Source organism: Diaporthe citri, assembly GCF_014595645.1.
Source record: "Diaporthe citri strain NFHF-8-4 chromosome Unknown scaffold_20, whole genome shotgun sequence".
Lineage (NCBI taxonomy): Eukaryota > Fungi > Ascomycota > Sordariomycetes > Diaporthales > Diaporthaceae > Diaporthe > Diaporthe citri.
In genome coordinates this window covers 172,863-188,660 of record NW_025064865.1, presented here as the reverse complement: position 1 = coordinate 188,660, position 15,798 = coordinate 172,863, and the positions used below count along the sequence as shown (strand labels likewise).

Genomic DNA, 15,798 nt, shown 5'->3' with positions numbered 1-15,798 from the left:
TACCCTGCGGAGAAGCTTTAGGGCGATCCCAAGTGAATGGTAACGCAGGATCAGGATAGGTAGACTCCCACGGGTGACGACGCAAGGGCTGCGACTACGTGAGCTCAGCTTGACGCAGACTTTTTCCTCGTTGGTGGTTGTCGATAGCTCACGAGCTGGCCAATGCTCCGAGACCACGTTATGCTAAGGGGCAAAATGGTCTGACGCTCTGACCGACAAACTGACGCGTGCAACAAAAAGTCGGGTGTTTCGTTACGACAGGGGCGCGTCGAGTTTGCAAAGGAAGTGTCCCAGTGTCCGGCCCGGACCAGGATTAGGACTGGACGACCTGGGCCAGGGCCTGGACCCTGAATGCAGATTCGGGAAAGGTAAGATCGCCAAGCACCAGCCTCGATGAATGCCCAGAGTCATGCACGGTCAATCCCCAGCCAAGATACTAGATAGATATCTACTAGATATATCAGCCCGGGCAGAGGATTCCCTTCCTTGCCTACTTCTTCCTGTAGGCATTGTTCCGCGCCTGTTCTTTTGCAAACTGGACCTAGACTGTATCCCTCGACATGTGGAGACGAGCTTGAGATTTGACCCACAGTCCTGGAATACGGTACAGTATGTGACTACACACAGCTGGCTCCGGATTTGTCCCCGTGATGGGAACATGCCTTGCCGGGATTGGCCTGACTTGGCCTAGACATTAAAACCGCCTTTCCATGCCCGTGCAAACAGATTTGGTATGATCTGTAATCTGTGCGGGAACGAAACCACCCAAGGAATATTGTGATGCATGTGCCAGCACCCAAGTCGACAGTGCAGCACAGCACAGTTGACTACAGCACAATAGATAGATACAGAGCATTGCCCCTGACTAGATATCGCACACGTCCTGCGCATATGGGTTCTTAACAGCAGGTCATCTACTTAGGGCGGTTGCTTGCCAAGAAAGCGTGCCCCCTGGTTGTAATGTCTCGCCCAAGATTCAATTTTGAGCACCTGACTATCAGCACACACACCTGAGCACATGGACCCTCACTCTACATTCACCTTCACCCACCCACCCACACACACATGCCTGCCGCCCATATCCCTTACACCCACTTGGCAGTTTAGGCCATGACTTGCTTTGACCGGTCAGAGATCCTGTTGTAGGTCGGCTCCGGACTTCCGGATCTCACCTCTCACACCGTACACATGGACCAACCCGATCTGACCAAATCTGCGGCCAGATGATGCGCACACCCGAGACATTGTTTGGTGTGACACCCAGCCCCGTGCTTGCAACTGCTGCAGCACCATCATGGGGGGAAGTCGAGAGTCAGGATCGGCGGGGTGCACATGTGTGGCAGGTTCCGAACATCTGAACACAAGACCCGCGGCTCACTGCGATTCGCCGCCGTTGCGGGCCTTGAGGACGAACTCGTTTGACCGTCGTGTCACCCGGCGACTGCCTCTCGACACAGGCCGCTGCCTGCCGACGGCCGTCCAAAATAACGTGGAGCACAGCCGGGAGGGCGACGAACGGTTGGCCAAAGCATTGGACAATGTGCCCTTGACACCAATCAAAACACTCTCGGAGGGATGTTGGAGGGGTTACTTTCCCAAGGGTTGCTTTGGGGTCTTGCGTACATACCTAGGTGCCAGTACAACTATGCTTGTATAAAAGTACGCACCATTGGCTAATTGCGAGCAAGCAACGACTGTATAGACGACTGTATGAACGTCGAGGCTCCGAAGCAGAAGACGCGTCTTCATTCCATGGCCACAATCATCGACCAGCAACGGCCTGTTATACAGAATAGACCGTCATGTATGTGGCATGAATGAGCCGTACGGACGTTACCTGCCCTTTCTCACTAGCACCCAGTAAACATACCGAGCAAGAGAATGGGACACTGCCGCACCGCTGCCACCTACCTCGAATGGGTGAATAGATGAAAGGCCCGTGTGCGTATTTCGGGAGTTGTTTGCGCGCTCTGGGATTCCGAGACTGTGGACCACGAGTACGTCACGGGACGGCCTGCTGCCGTCAAGCTGCGATCTCCCAGGTGCATGTGCCTAGCCGCTTCGGCGCGAAAGACGTTGACAAAACCGCTGGGTACACGCTGGATCCCGCAAATAAAGGTCACTGCGCGAACCAGGTTTGCAGGAGACAGTCTCAACGAGCCCCTCTCAAGCCAGCCGACTGCCTCACTCCGTCCCCGACCCGAGAAGGATGACTTGCAGGCTGGTGTTTGTTTTTGTTTTTCTTTTAGGCAAACAGGATGAAGGAGCAGTGATAGATGCTCGATGACCAGGTTACCGGGAACAAGGCCCTGGCTATATCCTGCAGGTCCGAGAAGAGTCTCAAAAAGCTTGCCTCGACCAGATGGGTCCTGCACGCGTTCAGTGGCTGTTGACGCTGTCTGGATTCGTAAAGGGCCTACCAAGACACGGTCCATATCTAGCACGGCACCAGGCACCTCCCACTGACGTGGCGTTGTATGTGCCTCGATCATGCCGGGGTCTTGTCGCCCCTGACTCGCCAATCTCTCATGAAGCTGCAAGATGATGCTGCACGATGTTGTCCCACGAACTACCTGAGCAGCCCGTTCTCGAACTCGGCGACGGCCGCGCGAGACATGACGGGCCGCGCCCCGTGATGTCGAGGTCTAGTTCTCATGCGAACATGGGGAGTGGCGTCCTTTGAAGCCAGACCATCTGCATGGTCTAGAATCATTGCGGGCCAGTCTGCCTCAAAGTTAACCACTAGGTATCTAGGCGGCGTGTCAGGTACCTACCACCAACCCACCTGCCTGTCGAGCGTCGTGGCCAGTCATGGCATAATTAGACACTTCGCAGCTCTAGGAGTCGTCGCTGGCTGCTTCTCAGCACTAATCCGCGGCATCGTCGAGTGGCGCACGCCCAGAGAGATTGAGTGCGCATCAGCAGCCCCGGACCGCTCTGCAGGAAGACACCGTTATGAGCACAACACGGCGCGGTGCGAGGCCTCGTTGACCGACGGTTCACGAGGATCAAAGTCGAGGCTTGACAGCCAACTGTGGAGTTGCACAACCTTAAGGCGCCTCGATGACACCAGAACATCAGGATAAGATCACCTGACACGCGCTCCTTGCAGCATGATCTCCGGCCCAGGACAGCATCGTGTCTATTCTGGGCCTATGGAGACCTTCCGAATGGGGACAGTTGCACGGGGAGACGCGCCCTGCCGGGGGGGGACCCCCAAGATTGACCGGTCTTCTGGGCGTGGGCACCACCCAGCGACCCGGTCACCCACAATAAGACAATGCGTACATATGTAAGGGTGTGGTAGAGTGTTCTGACGTATCGAATAGCGGCAGGGGGAAAAGCAAAAGGCTGTGACACATGCACATCGGGCCAATCTTCTTCAGTGGCATATGCGGGACGGAAGCAGGCAGCACCGGAAAAACCGACCTATCAATATCGGGACTCCCCAGGCCTGTCTCAACATCAAATAGTCTGGGCCCTGGGGGCTGGACAACACCACCCCCCCCCCCTCCTCCTCGTCCTTCACCCCCAATCCCAAGGAAGCTGTGCTCTTGGTAGAGACAAAGTGGGTAAGTGCTAAGCCGTGTGCGTGAACGCGTGCGTGCGTGTGTCGGATGCCGGGCAAAAGCCACCAGGCACACCGGCCGGCACAGAAATGTGGGAGGGCACAGCAGACCAGCAGAGGGCTGATATGGGCCCAGGCGCAGGCTGCGGGCGCGATTGGCGGCCACCCTGCTCCTCTGTGTAACCACCACAAACATGATCGCACCTATCACGGGCTGCGGCACCGACGCTCAATCCTTGCGCCGACTGGTACCTCGAGGCCAAGGCCAAGCCACAAATGCTGTGTTGGGTCTGGGTGGTGCAGCAGCCAGCAGCGCACAGCAGCCAGCAGCAGCAGCACGAGCAGCCAGGAGCTGCGGCAGGTCGTAGAACAGAGGGGGGGGGGGGATCAGGAGGCACGAGCAAAAGAGGAGGAGAAGGAGGGGGGAGGGGGGCGGCTGTGAGCCAAACTGGGGAAGAATGGGGGAGGACGGAAAAGGAGGAGAAGACAGCGAGGGCGCACAACCTAAGGGCGTGAGTGAGGACCAAGTCTGCGAGGGCACAGATCTGGGAGGACGCTGCCGCTGCTACAGTACTGCTGCTGCTTCTCCTGCTGCTGCTCCTGCTGCTGTCATCATCATCATCGGCGGTGGTGCGTGGGTGGAGCCACATTGAAATACCCAGATGCATCCCGTTGTGACACTTCTTCCACCCGCCCCCCACAAGAACGGGTCAACGGACACACAAGAGGCCCCAATGCACCAAGGTCTTGCTTGATTGCTGCTTGCTTGCTTGCTTGCCTGCTTGCACGAAAGCTTGCCTGCTCGCCCTCTCCCCTTCAAGCTTTGGCACTTTTTGGCACTCTGGCACATTTCTGCGCGCTCGCTAACTGACCTCGCTCGTTGGTCCGCCGGAAGCGAGATCACTGACCTGGCCCCCCAGGGCACTCCCAGCGCCGCAGTTGAATCTCCATCGATCGCCGGATCTTGCGCCCATCCTGAAGCGGAAATGGCAAATGAAAGGCGACTCAACAAGTCAGCAGCCCGCACGCCTCGACATGGGAGTAGTAGCACGACGACCACTACCACTGCCGGCAGCAGTAATAGCAGCAGCTCAGGCGGTAGCAGCAGCACCGTCAACGCGGCCAGCGGAGGGAAGAAGCAAAGCAGCAGGCAGTACCGGCTCCCACACCCACCGGTTCCTCACGCTCAGACTTCTCTGCTGCAGTCACAACGGGTACCCGCGTCCGTCGTCGCTTATCCCTCAGCACGACAGGTTGGCTACGAGTCGCCACAGCTCAGCGACAGCCGGTACTACGCCTCTGGCGGCCGAGGAGGAGGCCTCGCCACAACGGCAACTACGACAACGGCGGCCGCGGGTGGTCTCGCCGCAACCGCCGCCGAAGCCACGGATGGATCGACCGAGGCGGCAGTCCCGTCGGCCGACCCGGATGTCATGGAGGCAAAGAAGGGACTGAACAAATGGGGCGCATTCGACTCGCTCAGCGGCTCCGGCACGGGCACGTTCGGCTTTGGACCCCTGCTGTTCCACCATGTGGATGAGACACCGCGGGACCCGTACGACACCACCAACATGATGCTCAACGACCCCATCAGCTTCAATCCCATGAGCGCCATCTCGTGGGCGAGGCTGGACGACAGCCCCGACAGCATCGACGAGCTGGAGGACGACCTCTCTTCCACAGCGCGGCAGCCGGACATGGCGATCGCTGCAGCTGCAGCCGGGGCGAGCGGCAGCAGGCGAGACGGGAGCAGCAGCCGCGCGGGCTATGTCGAGAGCCCGGCCAGCACGACGGCGAGCCCACGGCACGGCAGCGGGGCGTCGTATGCCTCTGACGTCTCCGACTCCCGCACCTCGTCTGTGGCAGGGAGCAGCGTCGGGAACATATCTAGGACCTTCTCGGACACAAGTCTCGTGAGTCCGGATGCAGAGAGGAGCACGGCGGCCGTGCCAACTGCTTTCGCCTCCCCTTCCAGCTCACGAGCACCGAATCCTCTTGCCGGTCAGCAGCAGCAACAGCAGCTGCTAGGGCGCCAGACAGAAGCTCCTGTCCAATATGGAACCCATCAACCGCAACAGCAGGCCTATCCAACTCAGCAACCACCGTCGAACCGAAGTTCGGCCTCAAACCGAGCTACGACAAGTCACCAGCCCTACTCTAGCCAGTCGTATGCACACACACGCCCACAACAACAAACTCAACCCTCAAATCGACATCGCCATCAACAACGGCAACCACAACAAAGCACTCAGTCCCGCCCGCAGCAGCAACAGCAACAGCAACAGCAACAACAACAGCCCCCGGCTCCAACCGCACCGCTCCCAGCCCAACAGGCACAAACAACGACAGACCTACTCCTCTGCCTGGGCCCGCACTGCAGCGCGCGCTTCCCCACCGAACAGGAGCTGGCCGCGCACTACCGCGCCGAGCATGCCTTCACCTGCACCTGGACGTCGTGCTCCGCCGCCAGCTTCACCTCGAGCAACGCGCTGGCCTGGCACGTCAACGCCGAGCACCGCCTCATGTGCCCTGTGCCCGGGTGCTGTGGCGCCACGTTCGGGAGCAAGAGGGCGCTCGACGGGCATTTGAAGGTGAGTTCGCCCTGGTCCCGACGATGACTAGTAGTTGGCCTCGCGGTCTACTCCCTGACGGTGGGTGAAGAAACACTTGGAATATTAACTTTTGAGCCTAGGGAGAGGTCGTGACATCTTCGGGTTCGGCGCCATCGGGGAGCTCATCGGCGGCCACGCCACGAAAGCATGCTCAGCAGCAGCAGCCACAGCCACAGCTACAGTCGCAACAGCAGCAGCCGCCTCCTCCTCATCACCATCAGCGCGCGCGTCGCCGGTCAAAGAGCCCGAGTTTCTCACCCGGCCATCGGCCACCTCAGAGGACGCGACGCTAGGTCCTTGTCTGTTTTCTTTCCGAGATCGACGCCGGACGGCGACATATATCGCGGTGGTCAGTCTTCTTGACGCGGGATTAATCGAATTGAGTGCGCCCACACATCAATATCTTCGAGTTCTGGCACAGGCGGCTATTCTTTGGACAGGAAGGGCAGGTGGCACGTTGGTGGATAATGATATGCATTCATGGGGCGAGCTTTGGGTTCAACAGTGAACAGTTTCAAGGCTCGTCGTTCAGCCGGGGAAACCACCCCTGGCCATCTTCTTGGCCCGCTGGTCACGCCTGTTGTGGTTAGCCCTTTGGCTCTTGCTGGCCTCCTTGCGCCGTCTCGCCTGCTCCGTGTCATGCTCGCCGCTCGGCCCGGCCACGTTCCCGCCGCCTCGACCAGGGCCACCACCTCCTCGTCCCCGTGCCCTGCCGCCGCGGCCCCGCCCACCTCGCCCTCCACGCCCGCCGCCGTCGGTATCGGATTGCTCGGTTCCGGATCCGGCTGGGCTCGCTCTCCACGCCGTGCTCGTCAGCTCGTTCTGCTGCCCGGTGAAGGTGCTCGCGGCACTGTACTTCATCTCCAGCCCGCGCTTCTGGTTGGCGTTGCGAGACAGCATGACGGCCCAGCCCTCGATGGCCTCGTCGGTCATACCGGTCTCGCTCTTCAGCTTGGTCCTGGCTGCACTCCTGCGCGTGGCCTGGTCGCGCTCGAAGGCGTTCGGCGTGCTCTGGTACGTCCGCCACAGGGTCTCCTCATTGTCGTTGGCGGGATCCTCCGTGGTCGCCGCATCGACGGTGCCACCGACATCTGCGGCGTCATAAGTATCATCACGCTCGTCGTCATCCGAGTCGAAGGCTGCCAGCGCAGACAGGATGGCTGCTTTGTTGGGGGCGGTGGAGCGGTCGGCGAGGATATCGTCCGCAGTCTTTTCGGGGGCTCTCTTGCCGATGTGTAGCTGAGAGGTGTCGACGGCCAAACGGTCTAGCTCGTCGTCATCATACATGTTACGCCGCGAAGGAAGTAGCGGAGGTGTTGAGCGCGGCATGAGACTGGATCGTCTTCTTGGTTTCGCACTGCTGGCAGATCTGCTCGAGAGGTCAGCGGGGAGAGTTCTTAATAATACATTAATGAAAGATATATTGTAACACACAGTTGCTCAGCACGATCCGCCCCGCTGAGGTGCGGCGGCAGTGAATCCTCGAGAAGATGGGCGATGACCTGCTCGGTGTCGTCGCCATACTCGTCCAAGAGCTTCGATACAAAGCCAGATCCGAGCTCTGGAAAGAGGTCCTGCACTTGGGTTATCTGGCTCATGCGGTGGACATGCACATCTCCAGACATGGCCTCGTGGTCATCCAGGGCGATGCCCTTTCCTTTGTCGATCCTGCGTCTGACGAGCCGCTTCGGCTTCATGCTCGCTCCTGGTTTCCGGAAGGCGCCCAGGTCTATGATCATATTCTTGGTCCGGGTGTTCTCAGTGCCTGATGCCGTGAGCCTGTGCTCGATCTGCTGCAGCAATGGTGTAGTGCTGACGAGCTCGGGGACGAGCGAGTCGTTGGCGCCGGTTGGCCCGGCCTTGTGGTCCTCGGCGGCCGTCTTGAGCGAATACAGCTGGTCGGTGAGGAGGGACAGCTTCGGAGGGCTGCTCTCTACCAGACCCATGAGACTGAGGTAGGTGGTAGTGATGATGACCTTCCTCAATGGGGGGTTCATGATCCTGTAGCAAGCGATGAGGCCGTCGAGGAATTCACTCCCGGCCAGGAAAAAGGAGGCAGCCGAAGGGGATGCACTGATGAGGTGGCTCAGCCTTCGCAGACACCCCTCGACGGATTTCAGATCCCCACTGAGACCGTTGTCCAGGTTCTTGATGAGGAACTTCTTCAGAGGGCCCAGGAATGCTTCGACCGTGTCTTGGGACGAGGCTGGCAGGGAGGAGAGGACGCCGGTGGCCCTCTTCTTGCTGTAGACGTGGCTGAGGTCGGACAGGAACTCCCACTGCAGCATGGCAACTGGTGGGGAGGACGACCTCAGGGCTCTGGAGGCGAGTAGGAAGCAGTCCTTGAGAAGTAGTCTGGCCGGGGCCGAGGTGCCAAGCAGGGCAGAGCCATGGGAGGCGACCTCTCTGATGAACGAGGCGAGGAACTGGGAGGCTGATTCATCTGCGAGGGTCTGCTTGGAGAAGTCGGCGTCAGAGAGGGCGAGATGGGCCTCGGCCAGAGAGATCCAAGCACCCAGGCTGGCGTTCCACTCGTCGATAGACAGCAACTCCTTCCACGCTGCCGTTGGGAACGGCGCAAACGGGGGTAAGACAGTCGAGCCCATGGCGATCGATGCTTGTTGCCGTTTGTTGCCGTCTGCTGCCGCGGGGAGTTGTGAGAGGTGGGAGATGAGAGATGCAGGAGGAACGGTAGAAAGATAGAAAGAAACAAAAAGGAAGAATCACAGCATCTCTCACACGGCGTCTAGGGCGAGCTGCATCGCTTTTACATGAACATGGCCCAGCAGCTGACGCTAATTCGGCCATCTCTAGATGTCCCTGCCCGCCGTCACTGACGCCGATTAAGTGAGTCTTCACCGGCTGACTCATCATGATTCACCCCCAGAGCCCGCTAGTCTAGGTACAGCCTAGCGCTGGCTGGCTTCCCACCTCTTGGACAGCCCTAGGTGCCCCACCAAAACCCACATGTCCAGAGAAACTGGTCGCGAACTTTTGCTCTTCCTCCCAAACGAATCCATCGTCAATCAACACCAACCCGCCAGCCTTCATCACTTTGCCGCAACGTACCATCCGTTCGAGTCGTGAAGGAACCCGCCCAACCCATCAATCAAGATGTCTTACCAGAAGCCTGAGAAGGGAGATTTTGAGGGTCCCGTACGTTTTGCCTCTCCCTTTTGACGACCACGATTCCGAGTCCGAAAACATCCCCATCAGACCACATCTGCTTGGTCGTACTACTACTACTACTACTACTACTATTACTGCGTGGCCGCAGATGCTAACAGTCCTGCTCCAACAATACAGAAGACCCACAAGATCCGCATCACCCTGACCAGCCGCAAGGTCCAGTCCCTCGAGAAGGTCTGCACCGAGCTGATCGAGCGTGCCAAGGGCAAGGACCTGCGCGTCAAGGGCCCCGTCCGCCTGCCCACCAAGACCCTCAAGATCACCACCCGCAAGACCCCTTGCGGTGAGGGTTCCAAGACCTGGGACTGCTACGAGATGCGCATCCACAAGCGTCTCATCGAGTACGTGCCTCCCTGCATGCACCACACCATCGCTGGAGATGAACATGTTGTTTACTGACACCTCTGTTCCCCCAACAGCCTCAACGCCCCTACCGAGATCGTCAAGCAGATCATCGTCAACATCGAGGCTGGTGTCGAGGTCGAGGTCACCATCGCCGCTTAAACGGGCTCACACTGATGTCGAGGTCCCTGACGCGAGTTCTTCTGGAAGGCAATATGGAGCTCCTCAAGTGCTGCTGGAAGTAATCTTGTTGATGGCAACGTCAATCAGGGTAGCGCGGAACAGCGAAACAAAACGAGTTTTCAAACCACAGTAGAGTGGTGCCCGTGCATGGTGTGCGTGTGTGTGAGTGCGCGTGTCTGTGACCATGTGTCTGTCATCGTACCTGTGTTCGTGACTGCGTATGTAGACTATGAATTGACCCAATGCCAACGAGAAACGGACATGTAATTAGGAACCGCCATCTTGTGATATGGCCGGCCAGACGGCATGGACATGGGCCTTGCCACAGTGTATAGCCACGGTCACGCCCGCGAGCATTCCTCTACTGCTAAATCAAACAGAAAGCCGTAGCCGCGGGGAGTAAGACATTGCGCAGCTCGCGAGAGTGGCGGTGTGTGGTCGTCACTCGAGAATCATAAGGAGCCCGAAGTTCAGTATCCCTGACGCCTGTAGCTGGGGATAAGATTGTATTGCTATTGTATGGCAACAGATGCCAGTCGCCTTTCTAAAAACGCCTCCTGTATGCCGGACGAACATGGCCTCTGACCACTACCACATGGCAGCCTCGAAATATGCAAAGAAGCTGCTTTTGTTCGGCCTCCTGTACGTATATGTGAAAACACACATACATACACATTCGGACTTCCTCTTTCAAAACGCCGGCTGCCAAACCAAATACCTTTCATGCATGCATCTGCGGTGTTTTTCGAACGCCATAGGATTGAATGCTCACGCCCAAATACCAGACCAGCAGCTGGTCCTTGCAACAATTTCCAATGTGGGTCAACGGCTGCTTCGATCGCAGCAAGATTGTGCGTTGCGCTGGTGGTGTTGCTTGTCTTTCACCGCTTCACAGGTCCCATGTGCAGTACTCCCTCATTGGCGGCGCCTCGGGCATGCCATGACCGCCGGCACCCGCGAGGGTGAACCGGCCGGTGGAGACGAACTGCTCGTATGCTGCCTTCTCTCCGTCCGTGTATTCCCGACTAGGCTCCGTGTCCTTGTAGTACGGCGGAGGGCCATCCGGGAACCAGATCTTGGTCCAGCTGCGGTCAAAGTTCTGAATGCCCGGCACCTGCTTCGGCGCCTCTCCCTTCTCCCCCATCTCCTTATATGTGATCTGCTTGCCCTTGAACGACAACAGGTGGCCCGACGATGCCTTTCTGGCGTAGCTGTCGTAAGGCGGGTGCTGCCTGGTCGCGTTTGGCCCGTACGGATTGGCGCCTCCCGGGGCCACGCCTGCAGGCTTCTGGGCCGCTGCCGCGAAGCCATTGCTTGCTCGCGTTGTCTGGGCAAAGGGGTTCGATGCCGCAGGTTGCGCCGGCTGGCCAAATGGGTTTGCTGGAGCTGCTGCTGGTTGACCTGCTTGTGCAAAAGGATTCGGGGCCACCGAAGGGCCAGATGCGTCCATGGACACTTCGGGCGTGGCCGACTGCTGCGCTGGCTGTGCGAAGGGATTGCTGCTGGCGGTCGGCGCAGCTGCGAAGGGGCTCGGGTTGCTACCCGCTCCACCAGGCGCTCCGAAGGGACTGGAAGAGGGCGCAGTACTGCCGGAGGCAAACGGGTTTGGCTTCGCGCCTAGCTGCGAAGGCTGACCAAAGCCACCAGACGGCGCAGGTTGGGAGGGCTGGGCCGGTTGACCAAAACTGGGAGCACCAAAGGGACTGGCTGACTGGCCCAGGGCTGAGGGCTGGCCGAAGCCACTTCCTGCCGTCTGTCCAAGACCCGAAGGCTTGCCGAAGGCGCTGCCGCCACCAAGGGCCGAAGGCTGGCCAAAAGCACTTCCTCCGCCGAGCGCTGACGGTTGGCCGAATGCACTCCTCCCACCGCCCAAAGCTGACGGCTGGCCAAAACCTGAAGATTGGGCTGGCGCAGTGGGTTGTGCAAATGGCGAGCTACCGCTGGCGCCACCGGCGGCGGTGCTGAAAGGGTTTGGGTTCTGTCCAAGTGCGGATGGCTGACCAAAGGCGCCGCCTGTTGCCGGGGCGGAGAAGGCATTGGTAGGCCGACTTGGCTGGAGGCCGACGGGGCGATTGCCGACAGCAAATTCGCCAGTGCTGGGCGACGAGTGTGCCTGGCAGACATCGTGGCGGTTCGGATGGCTGTTCTGCGACTGTAGGACGAAGTCGATAGCTCCATCAAGGTTACCAAGTGCGCTTTGGATCTTGCTTTGCGCTTGGCCCCAGAGGCCTTGAATCTCGTTCAGCTGGTAGACAAATTAGCACATTTGCCGTGGCTTGTTCTTGGGTGCGAAGCAGGACATACCGCGCCCTGCGCATTGCCAGAGGCCTCTCCCATCATGTAGTGCAGTCTGATCTCCTCGAAACTTTGCTCTATTGGGTAACCGCCCCAGAGCTGCTCGGGCGCATCGCGGCCAGGGCCGTAGGCTGACAGGATCCATGATGGCCTCTCCTCTGCGAGATCTTTCTGTATTGTATCTTTGCTCAGCGAGAACTGATTGGGCTGGGCTGCCGGCTGTCTCCCAAATCCACCGCGATTGTTGTTGTTGTTGTTGTTGTTGTTGTTGTTGTTGTTGTTGTTGTTGTTGTTGTTGTTGTTGTTGTTGTTGTTTGAATTGCCCGAGAGCACGCTGAAGGGGTTCGCGCTGGCAGAGCCATTTGCGCTGGGGTGCTCGAACCTGCAATTGTCTTGGAAGACGGAGCACGAGTTAGCATACTGTGATTTGAATCTGCTGAGGAACGTCACGGGCGCATTGGGTGTCTTTGGGGTGTCAAGCTGCATGCTGGTGCCGTCGGCCTGGCGAGGGAATCCAAGAGTCGCAGGGCTTCGCGCAGAACCGACGATAGGACTCCAGATGTCCAATTCGACCGTGACGGCGGCGGCGGGAGCAGGCCAGCTGCCCTGGTGGTTGGAGCTGGTTGACTGTGCCGTGGCAAAGGGATGGGGTGACCGCGCATTGGCGTCCCTTGCGGAGAGCGGTCTCGTCCTGGTATCGGTCGCGAGGGCGAGGGACGACAGGTCGAGAGGCTGAGGCCTGGGCTTCTTCACGCTGTTGAGAAGGAACGGGATCGGCGCATTGCGGACGGCGGGACGGCCGTCAACTAAGAGGGCAGCCATCGCGGTCGTCAAAGGTTGTTTCGTTTCGATTGTTTCGACCCGCTTCGCCTCGACTCAACTCGCTGGTGGAGGAGGTACAGTATCGAACAGGCCGATGCGATGGGTTGGCAGCATGAGGTCTCACACAGGTGGAATGGTTCAAGGTCTGGGCCCCAGGAGAACTTTCGAAGACCGAGGAATGTACAGTGCTCACTGCTGGCTTTCGAGGGATGGGATTGGGGTGGCAGAAGGTCGTCAAAGGGAGGAGAGGCGCAGGGGAACTGAGTGCAAGCTGGGGAAACCTACTGCCAAATCTGCAGTTACCCTGCTGGTAAAACTTGCAGATGGTCATTTCGCATCTTTTGCCTTTTGCTGAGCTTCAGGAGCTACCATTGGGTGCAAATGGCGGGGTAGTACTATTTAATAGCTGACGGCCTCATTGTCCTGGGCGAGTTGGGATGACGGCCGACGCAGCAATAGCCAAACAATAGGAGAGGTGGGAGGAGGAATGTTGAAAGTTCACAAAGGAAGACGCGACGACGTGAGGACGATGCACGGTCCACTATCTGGTCTGACACCCTCCGTGTCTTATCTTATCGGTCCCGGCCGTCGTTCGTCAACCAAATACGTACCTGTATCTAACCGAGGCTATGCCTAAAGCAGAGACGGCCATTTTCTTCCTTGACTTTACCCGCGAGACGCCCTTTCTGGCAGATATCTCACAACTGCAAATAGCACTCAAGCCCATTAGACTCTGATTTACTCACCTCCGTGCTATTTTGATCCATGTATGGTTTTTCCATGGCTGTCGCAGTCTCGGTCCATGTTTGAAGGCCTTCGAGGCTATCAACATTGGAAGCCTGAACGAGGCACGTGGAATGATCCGAACATGATGGGATGGCACAACTGCAAGTGTTTCCATTCCCTGCGCATGTATCCTTCTGGGAGAGTCTATACAACGCCAAGTCCACGAACAAGATGTCCCGCTACCATGACGGCATCGAGAGATACTCGTACCGGCTGTGTTTCTCCCATGAGACGCTTGATGGCTGAGACCTGACTGCACATGTGGACTGGCCATTTTGGTTCTCGACTTGGTACGTGTCAGAACGTCAACTTTTTTGACACCAAAGTCCAAATGAACAAAGACATTTATGTCAGTATCTCCACGATGTCTGCGCTTCTCAGGTCAGAGGATAACAGGCCGGTTCCCTGGCTCATTGACAGACTGACATGGTCTCATATGCACCAGTAGATTGCTGTCAAAGCGGTAGGCATCCGAAATGTGCCAATCATGCCTAATATACCGGTCTGGAGGACTTAATGGGCCTTTCGCAGCTGTGTTTCTGCGGGCCAGCCCAAGGCTCGCCAGACCGATCGAAAAATCACACATCGTCTACAGGTGAGAGTCATCGGCAAGGACGCCAAAGGTATCCGGAAAATTCAGGGGACGGCAGATCTTTTGCCTATGACTCTCTTAGAGAACTTGATCTGGCGCAGTCAACGGTACGAGATATCACAGACGACTGAATAATCTACTCAGGCAGGATGCAGTAGGGGTAGTGTCGGCAAGCCGAGTAATCTCCGGACATCACTGTCCATTGATTCAGCTATGCCGGGGTGGCTATGCCGTCTTGGTGAGGACTTGTGATACGGGGCTAGATTACATGCACATGCATATCGAGCCATTTTGGAAAGTTGATCATCTCCAAAGAACAAGCGGTGACTCCGCCGCGACTTGGCCACTCGTCCACGCCGCATGCAGCTCGCCGAATGACTATGTCCTACCGTAAAGATTCAGGGGCAGAACAGTCCACAATTTAGAGAGCGGGGTTGGTGGTATGCATATATGCACCAAACCACGCAAGAGAACCACCCGGGGCAGTGCTCGGACCATCCCTGTCGTGCTGATCGAGAGTGACCGGGCCGACCCAAAGGCAAGGCTGAGAGATGCCAAGGCGCCAAGGCGGTCGAGGAGCCCGGGGCCACGAAATACCTGATTGGCTGCGGAGTATACTCTCATTTGCAATCAATCGTATCGTTTTGGCGCTAGTGAGCTGCACAACACACATCACACCCTTTTTTAATCGCACTTTATTTAAGTTTCTTAATATAGCTTTAATTTAATAATTACCTATATTAAAAGAAAGCTGCTTTTTTTTAATTCTTTTAATATAAATTTAAAAAGGGAAAAGAAAGTATTAAAAGTATAAGGTATATTTAAATTAAGATTAAAAATAACTTAAGTTAAAGTTAAATTTAAAAGAATAATAAAAAGTAATGAAATTTAAGAATTATATTAAAATTATTATAAATAAAGGGTAATTATACTTAAATTTACTTAAAAACACCTTTTTTTTAAAATTTTAAATTTATCTTTAAAATTAAAAATTAATATACCTTATACCTTAAATAATTTCTTTACCTTTCTTAAATAAATATTAAAAGAATTAAAAAAAAAGTAATTATCTTTTAATATAAGGTATATTTAGATTAAGGGTATATTTATTATGTAAAAGGTGAAAATAGTTGAAAAACGAAGTGAGGAGGAAAAAGGGTGTGGTATGTGTTGTGCAGCTCACTAGCGCCAAAACGATACGATTGATTGCAAATGAGAGTAGAACTTGGTGCATGGGCTACCGGCTGTTACGGTTGTATTGATGAGATGCATATGATATCTCCCCGGGGTGGTAGTCTGGTCACCGCTAATTGCAGACACGAAGAGCAGCACTGAGCGCAGCAGCCAGATTGATCCGCAACGGCCAACCAATTGCGGTGCCGTAGATTCTGAACCCACTCTGGAGGGTA

The 15,798-nt window shown here is 56.7% G+C and overlaps 4 protein-coding genes across 4 annotated transcripts; 2 read left to right on the top strand and 2 right to left on the bottom strand.

Annotated features, from left to right (window-relative positions):
* Positions 1-4,026: 4,026 nt before the first annotated feature.
* Positions 4,027-6,473, top strand: INS49_007478 (uncharacterized protein; the record flags this gene model as incomplete). The annotated part of the gene is made up of 4 exons (XM_043168241.1): positions 4,027-4,080; positions 4,489-5,481; positions 5,902-6,159; positions 6,261-6,473. 4 exons carry the CDS (start codon positions 4,027-4,029, stop codon positions 6,471-6,473), a joined length of 1,518 nt encoding a protein of 505 aa, XP_043016917.1.
* Positions 6,474-6,708: 235 nt separating this feature from the next.
* Positions 6,709-8,786, bottom strand: INS49_007477 (uncharacterized protein; the record flags this gene model as incomplete). The annotated part of the gene is made up of 2 exons (XM_043168240.1): positions 6,709-7,549; positions 7,615-8,786. 2 exons carry the CDS (start codon positions 8,784-8,786, stop codon positions 6,709-6,711), a joined length of 2,013 nt encoding a protein of 670 aa, XP_043016916.1.
* A 508-nt stretch (positions 8,787-9,294) lies between these two features.
* On the top strand, positions 9,295-9,873 carry INS49_007476 (uncharacterized protein; the record flags this gene model as incomplete). The annotated part of the gene is made up of 3 exons (XM_043168239.1): positions 9,295-9,336; positions 9,397-9,710; positions 9,789-9,873. 3 exons carry the CDS (start codon positions 9,295-9,297, stop codon positions 9,871-9,873), a joined length of 441 nt encoding a protein of 146 aa, XP_043016915.1.
* A 910-nt stretch (positions 9,874-10,783) lies between these two features.
* INS49_007475 (uncharacterized protein) lies at positions 10,784-13,011 on the bottom strand (the record flags this gene model as incomplete). Its single annotated transcript, XM_043168238.1, has 2 exons — positions 10,784-12,139; positions 12,199-13,011. The coding sequence occupies 2 exons, from the start codon at positions 13,009-13,011 to the stop codon at positions 10,784-10,786; spliced, it is 2,169 nt and encodes a 722-aa protein (XP_043016914.1).
* Positions 13,012-15,798: the final 2,787 nt, after the last annotated feature.